This window comes from Onychostruthus taczanowskii, unplaced genomic scaffold (genome assembly GCF_017590055.1).
Source record: "Onychostruthus taczanowskii isolate IOZ18803 unplaced genomic scaffold, ASM1759005v1 scaffold18, whole genome shotgun sequence".
Lineage (NCBI taxonomy): Eukaryota > Metazoa > Chordata > Aves > Passeriformes > Passeridae > Onychostruthus > Onychostruthus taczanowskii.
The window spans coordinates 700,640-724,967 of record NW_024499017.1 but is presented as its reverse complement, the minus strand read 5'-3'; the positions used below and the strand labels follow the sequence as shown (position 1 = coordinate 724,967).

Genomic DNA, 24,328 nt, shown 5'->3' with positions numbered 1-24,328 from the left:
TTATACAGCTGTCTGCAGGCTATGTGATCTAAAATATTTAATGCAAAGAAGTGAAGAAAATGAAAAATCCATTCTTTTAAAAACAGACAGAAGCTGGCTACTTTTTCTATGTTCCTAGTTCATGCTCACACAGGTATAAACTATCAGAGCTCTAAATGGCAGTACAAGAGTGTGCACCATAATTCATGAAATACAAGTACAAATACCAGATTCATGAATAAAAGAAGCTCCTCAATCTCTGCCTCGGTGTGCGTGCTGCTGTTGGCTTAAGCATGGCCTCTTCTGCAGGGTACAGATCATGAAGGGGAAGCTCACTGGAAGGTGCAGAAGCAATAACTTTTATTACATTTATCACCTAAGTATCTCTAAGTTCATAAGGTCAGTGTCCCACAGTTCAGGCCCCTCTGGTAGAATTCTCATCATACTCCTCCAGTAAAAACAAAACACCCAACTCTCCCTCTGAATCCCTTTGATGTCCATGCAATCCTGCAGTGTGCTGTTGCTTACATCAGCAAGCCATGTTCAAGTGGCATTTTTACTCACTATTTGTGCTTCCTGTACCATAATAGACTATGGAGCTAAACCTAGACTTATCTTTCATCCACACTGAAGAATAGTCATGTCAGAGAGATCCTTAAGAGACTTTAAAAGAGGAAAAAAGGAGCAGAGGAATACTGTGTCCCATTTCAAGCACAATAACTATTTGAATTGCAGTTTATTAGAAATAAAAAGATCGTTCTTCATCCTTCTGGAAGTGCTACAAGACTTTTAGTGAAAGTGGTTCAGTCTCTCATATCTGTTCTCATTGCTGTGACTGTGTCCCTGCTGCAGTACCAGGACAGTGGTTCAGCACTTGCTCTCTACTGCACCAGCTTCCAGGATTTGTCTCTTCCCTAGACATCTCCCTCCTTATAGATTTGTACTGTCCAAATTAGTCTTTGAGATTCAAAATTATTTTTCCAGGAAGTAGTATAAATTTGGGACACCAAGAGATTGCTTTGTTGTTTTTAAAATGCGCACAAAAATGGGTTAATGGAAACAGTCTGAAAGGTCTAAAAATATCCTGACTGATTATTTTTTTTCCTTTTCTTTTCATGCTGAGTATTGATAGATCTTGTTTTCAGCCCCTTAACTCCTGTTGGCTTTCCCACATTATACTGTGTCATGTCAGTGCACTCAGTTTAAGGCAATGCTACCTCAGGCAATCCTGCCCAGTACTCTGAGGAAGAGCAGGTAAGTCCTGTTCACCTTTTTGCCAGCAGATGAAGACAGTGCACATCCAGACCATTAGCCAGAGACACCTCTTTTCTTTATCAGACCCTCACCCAGGATAAAAGTAGTGCCAAAGGAAGACTCTGGAATGTTTGCTGCCTGGGCTACTCTGAATACATCTTAAGGGTTGTTGAGAGCATGAGAAGGATGGGCATTGCCAGGGAAGGGCAAGAACAAGGTGTAAGAGATTAAAACTGAAGAGCATGGAAAGGGCAGGGAACCAAGAGAAAGTGGCCCATACCTTCCCAGTCATCCATATAACATGACAAAAGGAAGACAGCAAGACAGACATTCAATGCATATCTTCTGCAGTTGCCTGTATATCCATGCTGCTCTGCAAGGAATAGGCACTGTTTGTTTGCATTTACATGCATACAGGCACTGGACTATTTATAGAAACAGTACAGCTCTAGTGAAAGCCAATCAGGCTTTCTGAAGTCCTTTTAGGGGGGTTGTTTCTTTATCCACATCAGGAAGGAGGGAAATCAATGGTTAGTGTAACAGAACATCTATTCTTATGTTGTTTCCACCACTACAATCACTGAAATAAATGTACATACATAATGAAATTTAAAAAAAAAAGTATTTTAACAGTGGTAGCCATAGTAAAGAGCTGTACTAAATAAAAACCAAAGCAAACCAACAAACCCTCAATTTTTCACTGTTACTTGAAAGTGACTGTTTGCATTTGTTTTGCTAGTCACATGTTAATTTCACTCATATTTCTCTGTGTGTTTGCTTTAAGAAACAAAGTCAAAGCTCATTTTGCATTTTGAGAAGCAGCATAAGTTACACAGAGCTTGCTCTGTCCTTGCAAAACAGAGGGCGGGCTTAGCACGTCTTTAAGAAAGGTGAATTCAATAGAATATGCTGAGACATGACTTACACGGGACTGGGGAAACTGCCTTTACTTTAGTAATAAAAGTCAACATTGAAGTGTTGCACAAAAAAAAAAAAAAAAAAAAAAAAAACACAAAAACCAAAGACAAGAGATTGACAACTTTATAACCACTGTCAAGATTCTCTTTTAAAGATTCTCTTTTAGGGACAAGTGATCTCAGGAGTTCAAATGCATTGTGAGTTCATGCAACCCATAAACTCAGATGTTCTGGTGTACAGTTTAAACAGAGAGCTGCAAAAATAATCTGTAAATAATGGTGAAATAATATCATCTATGTAAGGAATAGTAAAAACTAAAACCAGCTGAAAACTAATGTCAATCATATGTTAATAAAGATGGGATATTTGTTCATTTGCTTTAAAGACTAGTGAACATCCATAACTGAATATCAGTAATGGGTGCTAGATACTTTCTTCTGAAGGAGGAATTTTCAGTCTAGGGTGAGTCAGTAATGATTAGCAGCATCTGCTTTGTATTTGGATAATGACAGATAATATATTTTTAAGTATATTAATATTGATGAAAGTGCAGAATTATTGCAAAGATGGAAATTGAAAAACTACTTAAATCTTCACCTACTCTAACATAATCCATCCCTAAAAATCAAATAAGCTTCTAAGAACATAGCACTTGTTTTCAAGACCCATATGGTATTTTAGAAAACACCCACAGTTATGAACCTGACTTACACAGGAAAAAGCATTTGTTGGTGAGGAAAGTTTCAGAATGAAACACAGTCTACTTCAGTATGGGTAGAGAGAAGAAAGGGCAGCAGAAACATACAAAATAAAACATAAATGCTAGATAGACACTTTCAGGAGCAGACTTTGATCTTTTCCCAAGATAATGTATCCATGCCAGCGTTAGAGGAGCATCTGGATGAGTTGAGTCAAGATTGCTGTGGTTCATAGTCAGTGCATGCTCACTCTGCAACTCCAAAGGGCTCAAAGTCCAACAGCAACACAGGGAAAAGCACAGATGGAAAAAATGCCATTTCAACTGAGCCACTGAAATGCCTGAGCAACAAGGCAGGAAGACTGAGAAAATAAAATTAATTTCTTGAAAGTGACAATAAAATTCCTGCTGAAATCTCTTTTTTGCCCTGCAGTGCTAAGGCCACACCTGCCTGACAAGTAGATTAAGAACATGGGAAGGGCCATACCAGGTCACATCAAAGGTCCATCTTGCTTGGTATCTTCTTTTACAGAGATATAAAAGCAGAATGAGTATAAAAGTAGAGCCAATTATATTTATCCCAAATACATCCCAGACTTCCAACAATTTATGGCTTAAGGGCTTAAGACGTTTCTGAAGCAGAATTTTCTACCTCAAGGATGCATTATGAATAATGTGCATAAAAAAAAGAAAAAAAAAGAAAAAATCTTTGTTTAATTTGAACATGCCACCTGCTCACTTTGTCTGACACCCCCTGGTTCTCTACTGGAAGAGACAAGCAGTAGTTGCTCAGTTCTCCATCTCAGTGATACTTGTGGTTTTGTAACTTGTGTCCTGTCTCCCCTCAGCCACCTTCTGTCCAGGGCAGTCCAGGCCTGCTTAGGTAGTTCTGATGAGATGTGGACAGAATTTCTGAGACACTCCAGATGCAGGCAAATGAAAGGTTTGAAGAGTGGCATATTAATTTACTCTATTTCATTCTCGTTCCCCCTCCTGGTAATCCTAAACAATTTGAAGTGACAAAGTTGACAAAGCATTTTAGGAAAATCTAAACATTAAGGCTGCTTTAAAATTGCTTATGGACTGTGGAATATGGAGCTTTTCATACATGCTGTTCATATGGATGCTTCTTGGATACAGGGAATGTGTAAATCTAAGGGAAAGGCCAAAAGTAAAACAGCCAGAAAGGAAGGAAAGACAGAGGGAGGCTGTCCATCTGCCCATTTTCTACTGCCTCATCATTTGCAGAAATCACTGGTATTGTGTGTGTGGCAGCATCACAACAACCAGTCTTGCAAGCACAAATCTGTGATTTCTGTGGAGGGGTTAAGACCATGCTGTGTCTCCTGTGGTTCAGATTAATTTCTTGGAAGCCGGAGAAGTCTTTTCCCGCATTATGCAAATAGAGTTTTAGGGTAAATATGATTCATTACAGCAGTGAAACATCTTGTTTCAGGATATAAAAGTTTTATAGACAACAGATGCCATGTAAACTCTAGAAAATATTCTTAAAAGTCCCCTCAAACAATGAATTGATGTTCTTATACACACTTTCTTGAGGAACCTCGAAGAAGGACCAGCAGTGCACATAGACTGCACCAGTTTCATAAGTTGAAATTTTAAAGAAAACACATAAATAATTTACATATTTTTGTATGTTCTGAATGGTTTTGGTCAGTGACGCCAGGATTTGCATGAACTGGGACTGCAGAAAATGGTCTGTAATTTTGAAATATTACTGATGTTTTTCCTGTCCAATTTCTCTCATCAGTGTTGCTTGTAACAATCCTGGTAGTGGAAGGCATTGCCGTCGCACAGAAGACACAAGGTACAATTTTAGTTTGACGATTTTCTCTTAAAAAATGGAACAGTTTTATAACTTTTAATTGAGCAATATAAGTGAAAAGAAATGTTTGTATTCAGATATGGATAGCTCTTGAATTACCAGTATGAATTGCAGGATTTTCCATTTTCCCCCATTTGCTGCATTTTCTCCCAAATGAACAGAGCCATGCAGTCACAAAGAACATGGAACTTTCACTTTCCCAGCTAAAGTTCTACAGTTTCAGATGGTAGCGGTGGAAGAGAAAGCACCACAGAAATTCATGTTTTCTGTATCTAACAACAAGCTTTTCAAATAGTCCACCCACAAACATTTTTGAAGCCTGCTGAGTGGGGAAGGAATCAGTTTCAAAAACCTTATTTTTTCATATGTGGGATTACCCGCACTTAAGAGAGAAGAATTCCTTGAACTGCCACCTACAGAATTTCCTTGAAAAATTTCTGCAGAAGAGAGAGAGTTTTCACCCCCATAAATCAAAAAGCTGTCAAGGTACGAGTGGAAGGTGATGTGATTTACTGGAGGCATCTAAGACCTGTACCAGCATGGATGTCCTCTCACAGGTCTGCAAATTAAAACTGTGTAAATATAAATAACACTATGAGAGTACCCTGTGAGATTTAAGAAATATCTAGCAGAAAATACATGTCCTGTGTCTTACTCTCTCCAATTCTGTGGATACGAAGGAAAAGGGCCAAAGGTACTGAAGAATGTCAGAGATCACACTATTCCCAACCTCTTCTCCATGGATGAGGAAATGTGAACCAAGCCCTGTGAATGATTCAGCATGAAGAATTACCTTACTAAACTGCATAATCTCAGTCACAGAACACATTTCCCTGTACATCCAGAAGAGGAGCTTTGATCCTAAATGAGACCCTTAGCTACCAGGGCAATCTAGGAATTTTATTAACTACCATTGCTGTATTTAGTGAATTTGCATATTGAAATTCATTCTGTTACAAACATCCTGTATTCCAACAAATTACTGTAAATAGTTATCCCACCTTTGCATAATCTGGAATCAGGGTCAAAACCAGTGAAAGCTGACAAACATTTCTGATTATATTTACATAGGAACAGAGATGACATAACCCATAAAATAATAGTATTGGCAGCCACTGTGACTATTTCACTTAGAAAGAAGAGTATCAAAAGTCTGAACTGAGTTGGGTAAAAAAAAAATACTCCCTCTCCTTTCCAAGGATCTCTATATATATTTGGTATTCAAAACCGGATTTCTTTAGGATATACCCCACCACAAAATTAAACATAAGATTTTCTTAGATAGATATTAATGAGTGCCTTACAAGAGGGCTTGCAACCAAAATAAATTACTTTCTTCTTGATAGGCTATGTGTCATGCCAAAATTTTACTTTATCAAATCTGCATGCTTGCAGAAGAAACTTATTTGATCACTTTTTTTTCTTTGCTTAAGGTGGGCAAAATATTGGAGTGAATCGCATTCCTCCCACTCCGTGTGACAACTGGGTCCGGACCAGTAATGGAGGACATTTTGCTTCACCCAACTACCCAAACATGTACCCACCCAATCAAGAGTGCATCTATATCTTAGAAGGTACATGCTTCATTTCTGTTTTGTTCTGCTGTAATCTTACTGTTAAATGGAAAATCTTGAGCTGTTAAACTGTCATCTTACCCTGCTGTAAAGTATTGCATGGCCGTACTGGTAATATAATGAATTCTGTAGTCATTTACTTGAACAGGAAGCTAAATTTTCTCTCTCAAGTAATCACAACAAATAAATATGAAATGCAAACATTAAGAAATTAACTATGTAGAATAAGACATACCCTCACAGCCAGGAAAAGGAGCAGCATATCTACTGTAATCTATGAAGATATGGAATTAGTAAGATAAAAATTGTAGCTTGTTACCTTAATATCACTGATAATAGATTGCACAAGATGAAGGCTATTTCATACCAAGCTGCAATGTTCTATCTCACCAGCAGAAAACCTTTATGCTGTCCTTCGTTAATAAAAAAGATATATCTGGCTGCCATAGTACTGTACTAAAAATACAGAGATTTGTTAGCACTGCTGAGGTCACTATTAAAATAATGTGATGAGGACAAAAAAAAATGTCATTAACTAGAATAAAACCATATTCCAATGAGAATATCTTAAATAAAGGCTGCAAGACTTGAGACACTCCAATTATTTTTCCTCTTATTAGAATGCACCCAAACCCCACTGAAGTCAGCTAAAAATATTAGCCAGCCTAATCATCAGATTCATATCAATTAATTGAAATATTTCAAGTAATGAGGTTTGATGAGTTTTTATTTGTACAGCACAGTAGTGGCTCACAGGCCCCTCCTTTTTGCTTGTTCCCATGCACATCCTGGTTTTGCACCTAGCCTGCCCAGGAGTGCCCCAGGGAGCAGCCAGCCTGCCCTGCTGCAGGGCTGGGGCACAGGAGCAGCTTCCAGCTCTCCCCAGTCCTTCCACACAAACACTGTGGGTGCCTGAGCGGGGCCAAGGCCCTCCAGAATTTCTAGCCAAGAAATTCTAGTCTCCTTCATGCAGACCTCTGCCAACATTCACAACAGCTTCGAATGCGTGTAGCTCTTGTGAGTGAGGCAGAAGGTCTGCCGGGAGGGTTGGAGATGCCAGGGTAAATCCTTTTGGCATTCAGGACAAGCGGGCAGCGTGCGATTGCTCAGAGCTGTCACTCCAGACCCCAGCCGGGATCGGGAAGTTCACGCAGCACAGCCAGTGCCAAGAACGAGGAACACTGAAGCCATTCATACGCGAGAAGGTCTTGGGATCCAAACCACGGATGTGAGAGTCAGGGCTTGGGGCTCTGATCCCAGTCCTGGTGTTAGGCTGCCACAGGCTCAGACTCACCAACATCTGTAGCCACCTGCATATCACTGACATATATGAAGCACTTACACTTCTCTGAATATTCTAATAAAAGATGTCTTCTGTGAAAAGATCTACAAATTTGGACTTTAAGAAATACTGAGTAGTTCTGCCTATGTTTCTCTTTTCCATTCTTTTCTGCACAGCTCAGTGTTTTGTCCTTTTTTATGTATTTTGCTTTCACAGAACACTTGTTTTAATTTATATCTTAATATTTAACCTTGTTTGAATACCTTTGTATATATGTTAATATATGTTATATGTGCTGCATTAAATTAAAGTGATTTCTTAATTTGCAACAATTAAGATCAGCAAGCAAAAAATTTTGTATGATTCTATGCAAAAGTAACTTTTAGAATATAATTTTTTAAATTTTTGTAGCAGACTGCAGATGTGTTTTGAGAAGTTTCCAGTTTCTTTTTTATCTTGCTGGTTTGGAGGCCTGTCTCTTCATTCATTCATGTCTTTGTGTTTTTTATCAAGATCTACATTTAATCTTTTGCTCAATTTTTTTTTTTATGTCTAGCTGCTCCACGACAAAGAATTGAGTTGACCTTTGATGAACCTTATTACATAGAACCCTCATTTGAATGTCGGTTTGATCACCTGGAGGTTCGAGATGGACCTTTTGGGTTCTCCCCTCTCATTAATCGTTACTGTGGTCTGAAAAGTCCTGCGCTAATTAGATCAACAGGGAGATTTATGTGGATCAAGTTTATTTCTGATGAGGAGCTGGAAGGAAAGGGATTTCAAGCAAAGTACTCATTTATACCAGGTAAAGATGTCTAAAATTCTGACAGTGTTAATGACTGCTCCCATTGAGCTCTGTGGGTGTGTTTGTCCTCTCAGCCTAGAGCTGCATTTCAGCATGAGCACTTACAGAGGCACAGTGACAATGTGATAGCCACAGTCTCAGTCCTGCTAATCCTACAGGGCACATGGCTAAAAACAACTGGGGAATCTTGACTGAAGGAAATTGCAGGTCTGTAGTTTGCTAGTGAGGAAGACAGCTGAGCTTGTTCATGCTGAAGTCTTCAGCAGCAACCTTCTTATTTCTCTACTTGTACCAGTTTCACCAGTGGTAGGAAAGGAAAGACAACATACAGAGCTGCCTTTACACCAGCCTCTTCTAGGAGTGTAAGGCACTGGACAAAAACACCTGAGCCAACTTTACAATAGCACTCCACCCAGATGCAAAACGTTTTAAATCTCCATTCTGAAAACCCAGAGCAAATATCTGCCCAGTGTAGCATGAGCTCTTGGTGTACTGGATTCCCTCAACCCTTGGGCTCAGACAATAGAGCTGCTCTTTGATCAGAGTGCTGTGTAGTTCACAGGTGCAAAGGAGAGGACAGCATGCTGACAGTGCCTTTAGACAAACAAAAATTACATCTGCTCTGTGTAGCTACTTAAACCTGGCAGGGCATCCTTCTTAGATGAAAACTTGACCTGATGTCCTTGTGCAATGCTTGACTACTGTACTTCATAGATACTACACATGTAGTTATCAGCATTTTATTGTCCTTTGGGACAAAAGGCAATATACAAGTGTCAGCTCTACTACTTCCATAAATGTATACACAAACATGACTTCTTAATGTTATCTTTACCCCTAGAGCACATGAAAACACAATTCATGATTATATATTACTGCTTAGGGATTTAGACTCAGAAATTTCAGATTAACATGGTGACCAGACCATTGGCAATTACATGATGAAGTGTTTTCACAGGGACAGTACTTATGCATTTTGCTAAGTCCATTTCCAAAGCCATTTCATTGACATCACTTTCAAAACTAAATTACCATAGTTGCAGGATGGAACTTTAAATATACATTTAAATTGTATATTATTTTCACAATAGATTACAACAACTGAAGGACAGATATTTTTCTTTTCCTTCCTCTTTGTTTAGATGAAGTGTGGTAAAATATTTTACGGTTGTGAAAATGAAAGGGAACATATGCACATACACCTGCTTCATAAAAAAAATCAGCTTGCAAAGAAGGTTTAAAACCTTGCAGAATTTTGCATACAGTGATCATAGATTTTCACTGTAGGTAAATAAAAAGAGGAGGACAAAGAATGCATGTTCTGAGCTGTGCTGAGTCTTAAGCTCAGGACTGAGGCATTCTAGGGGAAGTGATGCACTTGCTATACAGAAAAAATAAATTATAGGATCACAGAAGGAGCCAAATTCTGGACCTTCATTTGGAAAAGAACTTTGTACCAAACCAGTGTGCACTTCTGCATGAACTAGTGCTTTCTTTGGATAGAACAGCATTTCATAAACCATTTCTAGAGCTGTTCTAAGTGGCCTAATACAAGAGACACAGATAACCCAGGGAAAAGTACCTTTAGTATTGAACAGCCTTCTTCCCATACTTTTTAAAGAGCAGTTAGCAATTTCTGAGTGTTGATATATTCTGCTAAGGTCAGTTCAAATTGTTCAGAACTACATAGACAGCAGTCTGATAAAATAAATCTAAATAAGCTTTTTGCACACAGAAAGATCCCCTGTACCCTTGCGGAACTATAGCAGTTTCAGTGAAAACTAACGTAGTTAAATTCAGAATATAATGTAGGAACAAAACACTAAATAGTAATTTTTGGTGTTATGCTAGAAATCTGAGCTGTCAGGGTAGAATTACCTTTTTCAGATAAGGTCAATCTTTGTGGAATAATGTTCTCATCTAAAAAAACTTTATCTCTATATGCTCCAATTGATTCAGTAAACTTTCTGGCAATTTTTTTGTGACATAATAAAAAATGGACATAATCTGCAGATAATACTAAAGCTTGAAGTGATTCTCAAGCACTGATAGCCCTTGTGATTCATGACTTCTTTCTATTACAGATCCTGACTTCACTTACCTAGGAGGTATTTTAAATCCCATCCCAGGTATAGTATTATAGTAACAATTTCTTTATACATGAAATTTTAAATTAATGTCATATTGCATTTGACAGCAAGGTCTGTGTTCTCCCTAGACTGCCAATTTGAGCTCTCAGGAGCTGATGGAATAGTACGTTCCAGTCAAGTAGAACAAGAAGGAAAAACAAAACCAGGACAAGCAGTTGACTGTATCTGGACAATTAAAGCCACTCCAAATGCTAAGGTGGGTTTTGTTCATATAATTGAGTGTATAATGGATTTCCATGGCAGTAGCAACAGGTAATGGTCACTAATGTTGTACCTCACTGCAATGAGTCATGTAGCAGTGGCTTAGGAAATCCAGAGAGAGAATTGTTTCTGAAATTAAATTTTAAATATTATATAAGTCCATAGTGCTAGCTTCCTGTTATTTGAAGCTTCAAATACCAAATAACTGTGAGAACTGTTTAAGCAACAATTTTCAGGGGCATTTGACTTGGATCCTGGTTTTATTGGAAGACTGCAGGCAAAAATGCTGGCTGACATCTTCAGTAATTTCCAGTAAATCTCACTGCCAAAACTTAATGTTTTGCCTCCAGTGGTTCTATTGGAGAATTTGGTTCTGTTCAAAGTCAACAAAACATGTGCCTGCTTCTCCCATCTAATCACAATCCAGTACCTTGAAACCCGCTTTCATCAGCAGTCTGAGCTAAATGGAAAGGCTTTACCTTGTTAGGCAGACAGCAGGATAAAATCCTATTCACAACCCCAAAATACAATAGCTAAAGCCTGAATCATATTCGTTTCAGAATCATATTTGTTAAATACATTGCACAGAAGAGCACATACTTTTCTCCATAGAGCATATACATCTTTAATTTTGCTTCTGCTTGCACATACATAAAAATTAAAAAATATTTTGAAGCAGTAGCTGCCAAGATAACAAACCTTCCCTCTGCCTACTTACACACTGCTAACACTTAACTAACCAGCCCTGTTAACCACCTTGCAAGCGCATTCTAAAACAGTAACCAAAAAGATGATAAGAGGATAAGACATGAAAGAAATTAAAAGTCCATTAATATATTTGAGCCTTTGAGGAAGTGAGTCAATTCCCAAAAGCCCTATACTAGTCTAAGTAATAGACACAGTTCTTCCAGAAACAATAACAAACCCATTTTCTCTCTACGTTGCTACTTGAGTGCACTAGGTCTTGTGCTTAAGTATTTTAATAAATTATTGAATGTTGCCAGAAGGCAGAGTTATAGTTGGGTGAGTCCTGAAATTAGATCATCATCCTAAATTATTGATTTAAAACATTACAGAAAAATAATTCTTAGTATTCTGACAGTGGTTTCTCAAGCTTCAATTCAGGCAGAATGATGATGATAAAATCCATTAGATCTGATACAGTGCAGTCTCTTGAGAAAAATAAGCATAGACATTTTTAAATTCCTCAATTTGATTTTGTAATAAAAATAAACTTTTAAAACTGACGCAAGTCCAGCAATGAAAGTACTTTTAAAACATGTATAGCAGACACTTAATAAATTACGTGCAGATTTCATAAAATTACCAGAATAATCAATATAATGTAAGAGTAAGAACCTTTTATACTTGCCTAGCACATTAATCCAAAGGAGCTTGTGAAGAGGTGAGCACTTTTAATGGATTATTCCTTTGTTATCATACAAATAATAGCTTTACTAAAAGTGTCCTAAATTATTTTTAGTTTCCATTGTAATTTTGTAGTAGATATATAAAGTCAATCACTAAAGGAAAATACCATCTCTCAGTCCAAATACTAGCAATTGCAGCTCACATCCATGTTTTTGATATAAGTCATCAATGGAAAACAGGTTCTCAATGTAGCTGAGAATTTCCAGCAGTAAATCCTAACAAAAACAGCAGGAGGGGAAAAAAAGGGAAAATAGAAAAAAATAAAAAATACGTATGCTGAAAACCACAAAACAGTGAGGTGAAGCATGAGCTAATATGGCACTGGCTGCACCTTTAAACAGAATGTGCAAGGGAAGGCTGTGCTGGCCAACCTGCCTATGGAAGCACTGGAAAGCAAAAGCCACGGGGTGCAATTGTCACCTGTCTTCCTCTTTTCCCATGTTTTCAATAAAGCCTGATAGGAGTAGGAATGGGGAGGAAAGTATCTTCTTTGGCCTCTCAGAGGTGGCTGGTAGCGAGCTATGGCAAAGGGGAAGCAAACTGGGTTCTAAAACCCAAGAGTGGGATTCATCTGCCCTGACCTCCTGCACCCCACCTGGGCAGGGGTCCCAGAGTCCTTGGGCAGATGCACACAGCCCTGGGCAGGGCTTAGCCCTCGGGCAGATGCACACAGCCCTGGGCAGGGCTTAGCCCTCGGGCAGATGCACACAGCCCTGGGCAGGGCTTAGCCCTCGGGCAGATGCACACAGCCCTGGGCAGGGCTTAGCCCTCGGGCAGATGCACACAGCCCTGGGCAGGGCTTAGCCCTCGGGCAGATGCACACAGCCCTGGGCAGGGCTTAGCCCTCGGGCAGATGCACACAGCCCTGGGCAGGGCTTAGCCCTCGGGCAGATGCACACAGCCCTGGGCAGGGCTTAGCCCTCGGGCAGATGCACACAGCCCTGGGCAGGGCTTAGCCCTCGGGCAGATGCACACAGCCCTGGGCAGGGCTTAGCCCTCGGGCAGATGCACACAGCCCTGGGCAGGGCTTAGCCCTCGGGCAGATGCACACAGCCCTGGGCAGGGCTTAGCCCTCGGGCAGATGCACACAGCCCTGGGCAGGGCTTAGCCCTCGGGCAGATGCACACAGCCCTGGGCAGGGCTTAGCCCTCGGGCAGATGCACACAGCCCTGGGCAGGGCTTAGCCCTCGGGCAGATGCACACAGCCCTGGGCAGGGCTTAGCCCTCGGGCAGATGCACACAGCCCTGGGCAGGGCTTAGCCCTCGGGCAGATGCACACAGCCCTGGGCAGGGCTTAGCCCTCGGGCAGATGCACACAGCCCTGGGCAGGGCTTAGCCCTCGGGCAGATGCACACAGCCCTGGGCAGGGCTTAGCCCTCGGGCAGATGCACACAGCCCTGGGCAGGGCTTAGCCCTCGGGCAGATGCACACAGCCCTGGGCAGGGCTTAGCCCTCGGGCAGATGCACACAGCCCTGGGCAGGGCTTAGCCCTCGGGCAGATGCACACAGCCCTGGGCAGGGCTTAGCCCTCGGGCAGATGCACACAGCCCTGGGCAGGGCTTAGCCCTCGGGCAGATGCACACAGCCCTGGGCAGGGCTTAGCCCTCGGGCAGATGCACACAGCCCTGGGCAGGGCTTAGCCCTCGGGCAGATGCACACAGCCCTGGGCAGGGCTTAGCCCTCGGGCAGATGCACACAGCCCTGGGCAGGGCTTAGCCCTCGGGCAGATGCACACAGCCCTGGGCAGGGCTTAGCCCTCGGGCAGATGCACACAGCCCTGGGCAGGGCTTAGCCCTCGGGCAGATGCACACAGCCCTGGGCAGGAGCTCTGCCCAGAACACAGAGGAGGGCTCGGGGAGCAGCACCCCAGCCTCCACCTGGGCACACACTGCTTCTCTGGCAACACAGTGGCTATCTAAGAACTGTTGAAGTGTAAAATGGCCTTTGCAGTGTGCTTAAGTGGCTTGGCTTCGCATCTCAAAATTTGCAGAAGAATTTTGAAAATTCCAATACAGTCATTGAAGAATTTCAAAAGCCTTTTGATGTGTTAATGTAATTTTAACCAAATTACAATCTTGCACAAGTTTCCTGCTCCAGCAAAATAAATTATTTACTTCCTCTTTAAATACCATCCCAATCTTCTAATTTCCTTGCTGCATGTGTTCTAATACATATGCTGCCTTCTCTTGGATTAGATTTCTGCTTTTAGAAGTATTAAGATTAGCTTAAATTCATTAATTCTTCCTACACAGCCAGCTTACTTCTCTCTCATTTCCATTTTTATTCAAATTACTCCTGACTTCATGGTTTGTGTCTTCCATAACACAGCTATGGTTCAGTAATTAGCTTTCATTCTGAAGCAATAAATTTTAATTTCCTTATTTTACTTCAGAGCTTTTCTGACTAGACTCCTTCCCCTATATTTGAACATTGTTTTTATGAATTAGAAAGAAAGAGAACAGAAAAAATACTTAAAAAATTATTTCAGTACATTTATGCATTCCTTACATCTCTTTCTAGAGACACAGACTTCACATTTAGCAGAGCTTCTTGAGGGTTTCTTCACCAAGTGTGTTGCTTGGTAGTGCTTTTCCAAAGGGATCAGAAATAAAGTAAATTTTTAAATAAAGATTGTTTTGGGGACCAGGGAGAAGTGAAACGGATACCCAAGACAAATGTCAGGTAATGGTCCACACGGACATCTAATTAGAAAATCTAAATTTAAAAGTGTTGTGAATTGGGAATTACATTTATGCGTAAGGGAAGAAAACATCCAAGATTTTCTAAGAAAGAAAACTCTCCTCTCTGTATTTCTTCTCCTAAAGACATTGATTCCTCTTTTCTAACAGATCTACATGCGATTCCTGGACTATCAAATGGAGCATTCCAATGAATGCAAAAGGAACTTTGTTGCTGTGTATGATGGGAGCAGTTCCATCGAGAACCTGAAGGCCAAGTTCTGCAGCACGGTGGCCAACGATGTGACGCTGCAGACGGGCACGGGGGTGGTGCGCATGTGGGCAGACGAAGGCAGCAGACTGAGCCGCTTCAGAATGCTCTTCACTTCCTTTGTGGATCGTAAGTGGATCTAAAAGTGCCAATTCCCCTGGGGTTAGGGTACTTCAAGTATTTCAGGGAAAGCATCAGCTGTATGTTAAGCAGCAGGAATAGATGAAAAAGGTTGGTTCTGTTTCCTTCACATACTAGCAGGTAAATTAGATAATTGCTTTATTACATTTCTAACATGGTTCCTGAAGAAAAGCTTTCCTGCATTCTTAAAAGGTTTATTTTCCATTTCAATTCAGCAATACTGCCCTAGGCTACATCCTCCTCCCAAAGAGACATCCTTCCCTACAAATGAGCACAGACTTATTTCAAAAAGACAGCAGTGGGACTGAGGCCTGCTCTCCCACTAGTGCCCAGCTCCCTGCCAGACAGCACAACAGGCTCTTCTTAAGGCCACTCTGGATGTTCAGAAGAGTAGAAAACATGCCTGATCCTGTAAAGTCTTGCTCTCCTTCCTAAACACAGCTCTATCTTCAGTTGTGGGTCTGGAACTGCAGCCCCTCCAGCCAAGCTGCTCCCTTACCCTCAGCTGCATTTGGCTCTCATGGACCCCACGTGTGCTCCCTTAGCAAAGCCCTGTGGTGTTGCACAACCATAGATAAGTAGTTAAATTCAAGTTTATTCAAGAAGCCTGTAATTAAAGCTGAGTTGTAAATGCCATCTGGATTTTTGTTTGGGTTAGAGATAGTCTTTATTCTCATTGTAAATTAAGATGTTTCTTGAAAGCAGGTTTTTTGTGAGATTTTTTTCTTCTAAGGGTGTTGTACCTGAATGGAATTTTGTTGCCTCACATATTTACAGAGGACAACACTGTCCACATTGCAGAACCATTGCAGTGCTGTTTATATGATACTAAAGCAGATTGAGTTCAGAACTGCAGAGCAGATCTGAGATACATGGGGAGAGCTAAATGAAATGTTCCTGTTTCAGGAAATCAGACCTATGCTTGTGCTAAAGGTTTTCAGAAAGTTCTGCTTGAAGAATAAATAGTACAGATTTGCTGACAAAAACATAACTTTTCTGACAGAACATGTCTGTTGCCAGTCCTGAACGAGATCCTGATCACTAACTTGCACAAAAGTTCAGGTTACAGGTTACAGGTAGATTTCATGTTCTGTTCCATAAAACAGTAAATTTTAACATAGCAGAAAAGCTACTTTTTATAAAACAGCCTTTCTAAAGTAACAAATATGTATCAGAGAAATAGATTCTGGCTTACTTTGAGTACATGATAGTAAGGAACAATTGCATGTTTCAAGCTAGTCTATTGCTTATCCTACAAGAGGCATTTAATAAACTTTAGATATTGAGAATTTAAATAAATGTCAGTTTTAAGTACAGCTTACAAAAATTGATAACTGCTTTTCCACTAGCTTTTATTTCAATACAATTATTAACATTGGTATTAGTGCAAGTTATTCTAGCTTTCAATGTAGAAAATGCTATGAACTTTGCCAGGGAAATTGTTTATTTATATTATAATTATTGGAGTGGGGTTTTTGTTGTTGTTGAGTTTGGATTTTTTTGGGAGGGCATTGTGGGGGGTTTTTAATGCAAGAGGTTGAAATACTAAATACTCCTAAAGGTAGATAACTTTCCAAATTTATGAGTTTAAAGCAACTCAAAAGTCATTGGCAGAACATCTGCAAAGGTATGTGGTTATTGTTATTTACCTGAGATACTGCCTTTCTTGGACAGGGTCATTGAAAAGTATGTGGCTGTAAAGTGTTTCAAGTATTTTTATATAATCTAGTCATAAGCAATTTTTCTAACTGAAAAAAGTGAATCTGAGCTTATCTTATTTTCAGATTGTTAAGCTGTCTTTCTCTTCTACCTTGCTAATGATTTGTAATTACATGGAGCCAACCATGAAAATGAACAATATTTCTGGAAAGATTTCCATAAATGAACTAATAGTGCATGACAGTCACCTAACACACACCTAGCACTGCTTGCAGGTTTGACTAAGTAATTCAGCTAACAGCAATGTGAAAAATCAATGTATTTGATTCCTGGCTTGATTCAATAGATGAGTAATGTTGGATACAAAGAGCACTGTGAGCATTGCACCACTTTTGGAAAGCTCTTATGAGAAGAGATCAGCTGTGTCCTTGAAGTCCTAGGCTGGAATTGATCAACCATTGTGACTTTTACACTTCAAACTCCCCAAATAACAAACAAAAGGAAAATAAGTCCATTTGTCCCATCTTTATGAACAAAAGCCATGCCCACAAAAATTTAAAGGGACTACACAAACATGTAAAATAGAGACTGTGCTGGCAGATGGAGAAGCAACAGCAGAATTCATCAATCAAATACAGAACTGTAAAAAAAATTCACTTGTTCAGGAAAATGAGAAAGGGAATATGTTTACATTATGGCATAACTAACAGAATGGGTCTGATCTCAGCCTTCTGAAGGAATGATCCTGTTTTAAAGCAGTGCTCTTCAGACTAGATCTGCTCTCCAAACAATTAAATTCTCAACTCATTTCAGCAAGGAAGTGGTGTGATAGTTACTATTACACTTTTAAGCACTGATATTACATAGATAAACTGTTCCAAAATGTGATGTATGTTCTGTATTCATACTTGCACTACAATTAAAGCAAGTTCTTGTATGGAACTTCTTGCCAGATTGCCAGGGTTAAGCAGTAACAGCAAATACAAAAGCTTAAAACCAATGAGTGTAGGTTACCCACCTTCAGTGGAGTAAGCCATGGAAAGACAATACATATTTAATTTAGGAAAGCAAAATCAAAATTAAAGGTTTGAATGTTCTTTTTTTCTTAGTCATAACTCCTCTTTTTGCTATTGAGATTCTCAAGCCTAACAGAATGACTAAGTGAGCAATGCAGTGCTCAGGAGCAGTCATTCCCTCTGCTCTACCCTTTGGGTTTCCTGTTGTGTTGCAGAGAATCCAGACTGCTCAAGAACACATTCTTTCTGTGAAACCAAATAGTAGAATGTCTATCACACATCTTTGCTGATTAGTGTATAACTGACTCAACTAATAACAGACATTTCCATCATAAAAATACCATATTACTGAAACAAAGGGAATACCAATTTCTTGGTTTCTTGGTGCCCTGAATTTATAAATAATTCCCTACGTATATGATACAACACCCTGAAAAGAATTATTACTACTTTCTAATATATTTTTTCTTATGTCAAGGAGCTGTAACAAATACTCACAAAAACATGGGGCAGCCTTCTAGTTAATTTCTTTCTTCAAATTTCTGACTATCTATAGATAGATACATAAAAAGCTAAACTGTACTCTCTCAATCCCTGCATTAGCTCTAATAGGAGGATCCAAGAGCTTTTGATTCACAAGCAGGAATGACTTTAGATGCCTGTAGTTATTGAAATCTCCTGCAATTACTGAAACAGTCCTCCACAAGCTCAAATCTGATTTGCCTTAAGATAGTAATGGGCTCGAAAATGCAGATGTTCAGGGACTGCTTCACAACATGTACACAGCAGATGCTCCACAGAATAAATATATAATTGATAGTGAGCATGTGATTTTTAAGTATTAAGTTTTTAAAGAACATACTAAAACCTTCTTCCATCATCTGTTTCTTGTGACTCTCTCTATTTGCTCCCTCCCCCTTTGGAGCAAGAATGGGTTTTGTAGCATTGATAATACTGAAATTGCTGAAAGCAATTACATGGAGAGAGAAAAGCATCAGATAGTGACGTGCAAGAGAAGTGATTGTGTTTGAAACAGAGAGGAAGAATGTTAAAACCCCAGATATAGGAAGTTAATAGTTTTATTGCAAGGCATCAATTACTGAAAATTCTGAACGTTTTCTTTCTCTTCTCTCCTGCAGCTCCCTGCTCAGGCAACACTTACTTCTGCCATAGCAACATGTGCATCAATAATTCTTTAGTCTGCAATGGCATTCAGAACTGTGCATACCCTTGGGATGAGAACCACTGCAGAGGTGAATATAGTGCAAACCACAGCCTTTATGAGCTAGGCTGGTCAGTTTGCCTTTCAAGAAAGTCATGAAATGTCTTTTCCCTGGAAATATGCTGAAGACAGCTATGCTACTAATCTCAGGAAGGTGTTCCAAATTTTTTATTTAAACTCAGGACACATGTAAGCATCCTGAATATTGATCTTACTGCTTTTAACTAAATTTCTTCCTCTTCAGCATATACTCTCTATTTTAAAAGGATATCAGCTTGGTAAGAACTAGAATTTAGTATTTTTGAGGTTGCATCCTATCAATTTCTAAACATTAATAAAGCAAGAATTGTAGGGACAGGTAATACCTTTTGGAGATAAAAATAAAGAGCTGAAAAAACACAGAACTAAGTTTTCAAGCACAAGAAACCTCTCAGGGTTGAAACAGAAGCAACAATCCTCAAAGACAATTTTAAAACATTTGCTTAGAGTTGTAAATCACAGGCTATTTCAGGATAAATTCAGCTGCTGTATATGGTGTGAGAAAGGATGGGAGGAAGGAGGAATTGTTAGGGAGCATGAAATAAACACTTATGGAATACAGACACATGTAAATTGCTGCTTCTAGAACATGGGTTGGGAGTATTATTTCAATCACCACAACGACCATAAAGACTTGTTTCAATATCAGGCTTTGTAGGAAAAATTCTCATAATTTGAAGAAATTGTTATTGTGTGAAGCACAGTCATTCTCCCATGCTTCAAGAACAGCTCAGTTGTCAGAGTTAGAACAAAACCAATCTAAGGTCAACAGTTTTTCTTGCTAAAGAAAACAATAGAACAAAAACACTTGAAGTTGTTTGCTTAGGGTGTTTTGACAAATAGAATGGCAACAATAGCTCTGAACACAAAACTCCAGAAGATTTAAATATGTATTCCATTTCAAAGAGAAACTGACCCTGAAGAAAAGGTCAAAACCTTCTCTATAGAAAGTATTGAAAGAAAATTTCTTTTCAACGCAAAAATCCTGCTTACATTTTTAAGTAAATAAATATTAAAAAAACCCTACTTGTTAATTGCATTTTGGGTAAACAAAGAAATTCATACCACTACTAGATATTCTAATGTAAGGCATACTGTGGAAGCTTTCCAGTCAACAGAACTGGTCCATAACTCCCAAGTTTGCAATGTAAAACTAAGCTTCCTCTAAACAATCCTTACCTTTCATAATACTCAATATTCCCTTTTAAGTTTAGTTTCTATATCTCTTTCCCATCTTTACCAACTGTTTTCTAGATTCTCCCCTTGAATTCACACTTCACTAATGTACTGCAGTATTAAAACAATTAATTCCATAAAAACTGTGTCTTTCCCAATATTTGTAAATTGCTGTATCTGATGTTGAATAACCCATCATGTTTTCTGTTGAATGCAATCTAAATTCTGCTGTAATACTTGCACAGCAGAAATTGAGAGACAGCTGAAGACTAGATCCACACTGCCAGCTAAGGGAGACTGATGCAACGAAATAAGCAATTCTTTGCCTTAGAAAGAGAGTGCTCACAATTGTGCTCAGTTCCTGCAGGCACCCAGAGTTCTCATTTAGTCCATATCAATAGCTACATAAATCTGAGCATATTGTGACCTACTTATGCCTAAGCCCTGTAACACAAAAATTGATAGAGAAGTCAGTTGTGTGCAATTTATTTTAAGAGACTGGTGAAGACATCGCCTTTTGCAAAATAACTTTTTGATTAAAATATCTGCCAAGAATTAAGAATCCTACATGCAGACAAGAGAACCACCATAGCAGTGAATTCATACCTCCCACCATGGATGGCACCACTGTGATCTAAGATAGGCAGGACAAGGGTAGATGTCTTCCTTCACTTCAAAGGTAAAAAGTAGCTCAAAGGAAACAGCCCAAGCTCTGCAGCAGAAATGTAATTTTTTATTAGCCAACTCCTTGGGAGTCTCTGCTCAGCATAAGGATTTTCTCAAGTAACACATGATGGTGTGTACCTCTCCCCATGCACTGTGTGTGGTATTTAGGTACATAACACACATATTCAGATGCCAGGAGCCAGATATCTGAAAATGTTATGCAGGATTTAGGCCACTATATTTTCTCTTCATGGTTTTAAATGCTTCTCTCCCACTAGCCAGTGTTGCAGTGTAGAAATCTCTCAGTCCCCCGGACAAGAACATTCATGGAACAGAAGTCCAACTGACAACTTTAAACTTCAAATAAGAATTTTAAATACGGAAAACCATCTTGTTCTGATGCTGCCATCTTGTGTGTTTTCACATGAAGTACTAGCCAAAATTACCAGATGATTTGGGTTGGTTGTGTATCCCCCACCTTTTTTTTTCCAAGTAACTTCATCATTGGACCCTTAGAACTGGAATAAGAGCTTTGCTAAAGCTCCCTGTGATGAATTAGGTATAACTGACTTACACAATAGACACAGCCATTACATTTCCAAGAGATGTGAAAACAGTACAGCCATTCTTATATCTGATAATATTTCACTTTTAAAGAAGAATGAGACATTTTTAAGTCTAGGTTTTCTTCCACTGACATCACTGGGAATGTTACCAGCAGGAGCAAACCATGGTAAGAGAACCATCATCTGTAGCTGGATTTAACCTATTTAAGGTTAACTTAAGCCTATTTAGCGCATGGATTTAGGAATGTAGACATCAGTAAAGGTTCAGGATGGAAGGCTCATCCCAGCTGAGTCAGCAAGCACTGGTTCACAGAGTTGCACCTGCCACTGAATTATCATATGGTAGCCACTAATGACAGGGAATTAGACAAATCCCATTGACATACAGGTCTAGTCTCCAGGCCCATTAAGTAATTTTATCACTTGCATGGCAATCACAATACAGTCTTGCTTTGTTTAAATACGTTATCAAAAATGTAGAAACTAATAAATGTCTTGTCATAATCATTTTTTTTCTTTGCAGAAAAGAAAAGAACTGGATTGTTTGAACAAATCACCAAAACCCATGGGACAATCATTGGCATCACAACAGGGGTAGTTTTAGTTCTTCTCATCATTTCAATTCTAGTGCAAGTAAAGCAACCTCGCAAAAAAGTTATGGCTTGCAAGACTGCCTTCAATAAAACTGGTTTCCAGGAAGTTTTTGATCCTCCTCACTATGAACTGTTCTCACTAAGGGACAAAGAAATTTCTGCAGATTTGGCAGATTTATCAGAGGAACTTGAAAACTATCAGAAACTGCGCCGCCCTTCGACAGCTTCCAGATGCATTCACGACCACCACTGTGGCTCCCAGGCCTCCAGTATGAAACAGAGCAGGACCAACCTGAGCTCCATGGAACTGCCCTTCCGCAATGACTTTGCGCAGCCCCAGCCCATGAAAACATTTAACAGCACATTCAAGAAAAGCACTTATACTTTCAAGCAAGCTCACGACTGCCCCGAGCAGGTGATAGAAGACAGAGTGATGGAGGAGATCCCATGTGAAATTTATGTCAGAGGAAGGGAAGATACAGCACAAGGTTCATTATCTATTGACTTTTAACTTCCTGCTGAAGGTGGTATCAGTGTATATGCAAAATGCACATGTACGATGACAGTGTATAAATTAAGAGTGTACCATACGCAGCGTGTGAGATGCACACACTTTTAGCTTATTATACTTCATTCCAAAAAACAAAACCAGTCTTCATAATTAATTCTTGCTGAAAAAGTGGTGGATTTCCTCCAATCTTCCCAAGCTACCTATCTAGTGGAGGAGAAAGACAAAGACTTTGCATGGAAGTTATAAGATAGGATGGTGGAAGAAAAAACCCGACAACTACTAATCGTTGAACACTGAAAGCAATGACTACTATTCTCTTCATACCATTTACTCTTCTTTAGATGTCTGCTTTTCAAGACAATTTTAATACCTCACTTGCATAAATAAAAGTAGTTAAGTGCACTATGTGTATGTCAACATAGGTGTCTTATTGTATTTGTCAAATTGAAAGTAGAGTTAGCGTTAAGTGCCAGTTAAGACTCACAAATTATGTTACAGCCATCTGTTTCACTTGCCTTTAATTATCATTTCCACACTCCATGCTTTGTGAGAAATAAGTGAAAAGGGTTACTGCCTTTTAACAAAATCAAGTTATATTAATTTTAGTACATGTGGAAATATCTTTGCAGCTTTCAGTTAAAACACAAGTGAGTAGTCATTTTATTCTAGATGCAGACTTTTACAACAGTTTTCTTTCAAGAAGGTTTAGGATTTTGAAATATTCTGCCATATATTATAGCTCCATATGGCACACTGATTTCACAGCTCTGTACTTAGGAAACAATTTTGTTCCTGAGTTTTCCAAGTATTTACATAAATAGATTGTACTGTACATTTGTCTCTTAAAATAGCTTTTTACTCCTTGTTGCAGCCAATCTTCCCTACTGAAATCAGCGATGATACTTTTAGCTCATGTCCTACTTGCCTGAAGAGAACTGCTCTGAGGTCTGTGTGATTACTGGGTGTATGAAGGAACTGGAAACAAAGAAATCACAAAGCAACTCTAATTAACCCCTATGGAATCTTTCTTGTGCCCCTTGTTTCCTTTTGCAAAATTGCACATTTCATACCTTTTTAAATGGTGGTTTGGACGTAATTTAAACATTTTTACAATATAGAAGAAAAATTTTAAAATATATTCTCATTGTGGTTTTTAAGCTTTTTATATAGTTTGATACTGTACAGCCTATTTCTTAAATCCAAATCTAGCACCTGGACAGCAGGCTTCTTTCAGGGTCCCTCTTAGCAGTTCTGACTAACCTGCAGTTGTTGCTGCACACTTCACAATTTGCCAAGAATACTTCTCATGGCTTCCACATTAGCCTACGCTTTCTTCCCTGGGTAGTTTGAGCTTATTTGTGTATTTTGTTTACAGGAAGACTTTGACTAAAGCTGATCCCCCTAGCACTGGGCACAGCCTTTATTTACAGATGGATGTCAAACCAACATAGTGTTTGTTGTGCTGATTGTAGTACCAAAAAAAGCCCTAAAAATGTCTTAACCTATGACCCTTGCTACTGAAAAGCAATTTCTTTGAAATAAAGATGAACATCTGTAATCACAGATTTTCACTAGAATGATAAAGATTTTTTAAAATGTTTAAAATGTACAACATTTAAGGGGAAAAAAGAAAGGGGAATTGAGTTTCTTCAG

General features: G+C 39.2%; 1 protein-coding gene across 1 annotated transcript in view; it reads left to right on the top strand.

Annotated features, from left to right (window-relative positions):
- Window positions 1-23,077, top strand: part of NETO2 (neuropilin and tolloid like 2) — a 30,766-nt gene extending 7,689 nt beyond the window's left edge. The window contains exons 2-9 of the mRNA XM_041400640.1: window positions 4,620-4,676; window positions 6,128-6,268; window positions 8,107-8,355; window positions 10,440-10,484; window positions 10,574-10,701; window positions 14,987-15,215; window positions 19,042-19,155; window positions 22,095-23,077. Coding sequence (XP_041256574.1) covers window positions 4,620-4,676; window positions 6,128-6,268; window positions 8,107-8,355; window positions 10,440-10,484; window positions 10,574-10,701; window positions 14,987-15,215; window positions 19,042-19,155; window positions 22,095-22,675 — 1,544 coding nt within the window. The 3' untranslated portion in view covers window positions 22,676-23,077. The remainder of the gene's footprint in view (window positions 1-4,619; window positions 4,677-6,127; window positions 6,269-8,106; window positions 8,356-10,439; window positions 10,485-10,573; window positions 10,702-14,986; window positions 15,216-19,041; window positions 19,156-22,094) is intronic.
- The last annotated feature ends 1,251 nt before the right edge of the window (window positions 23,078-24,328 follow it).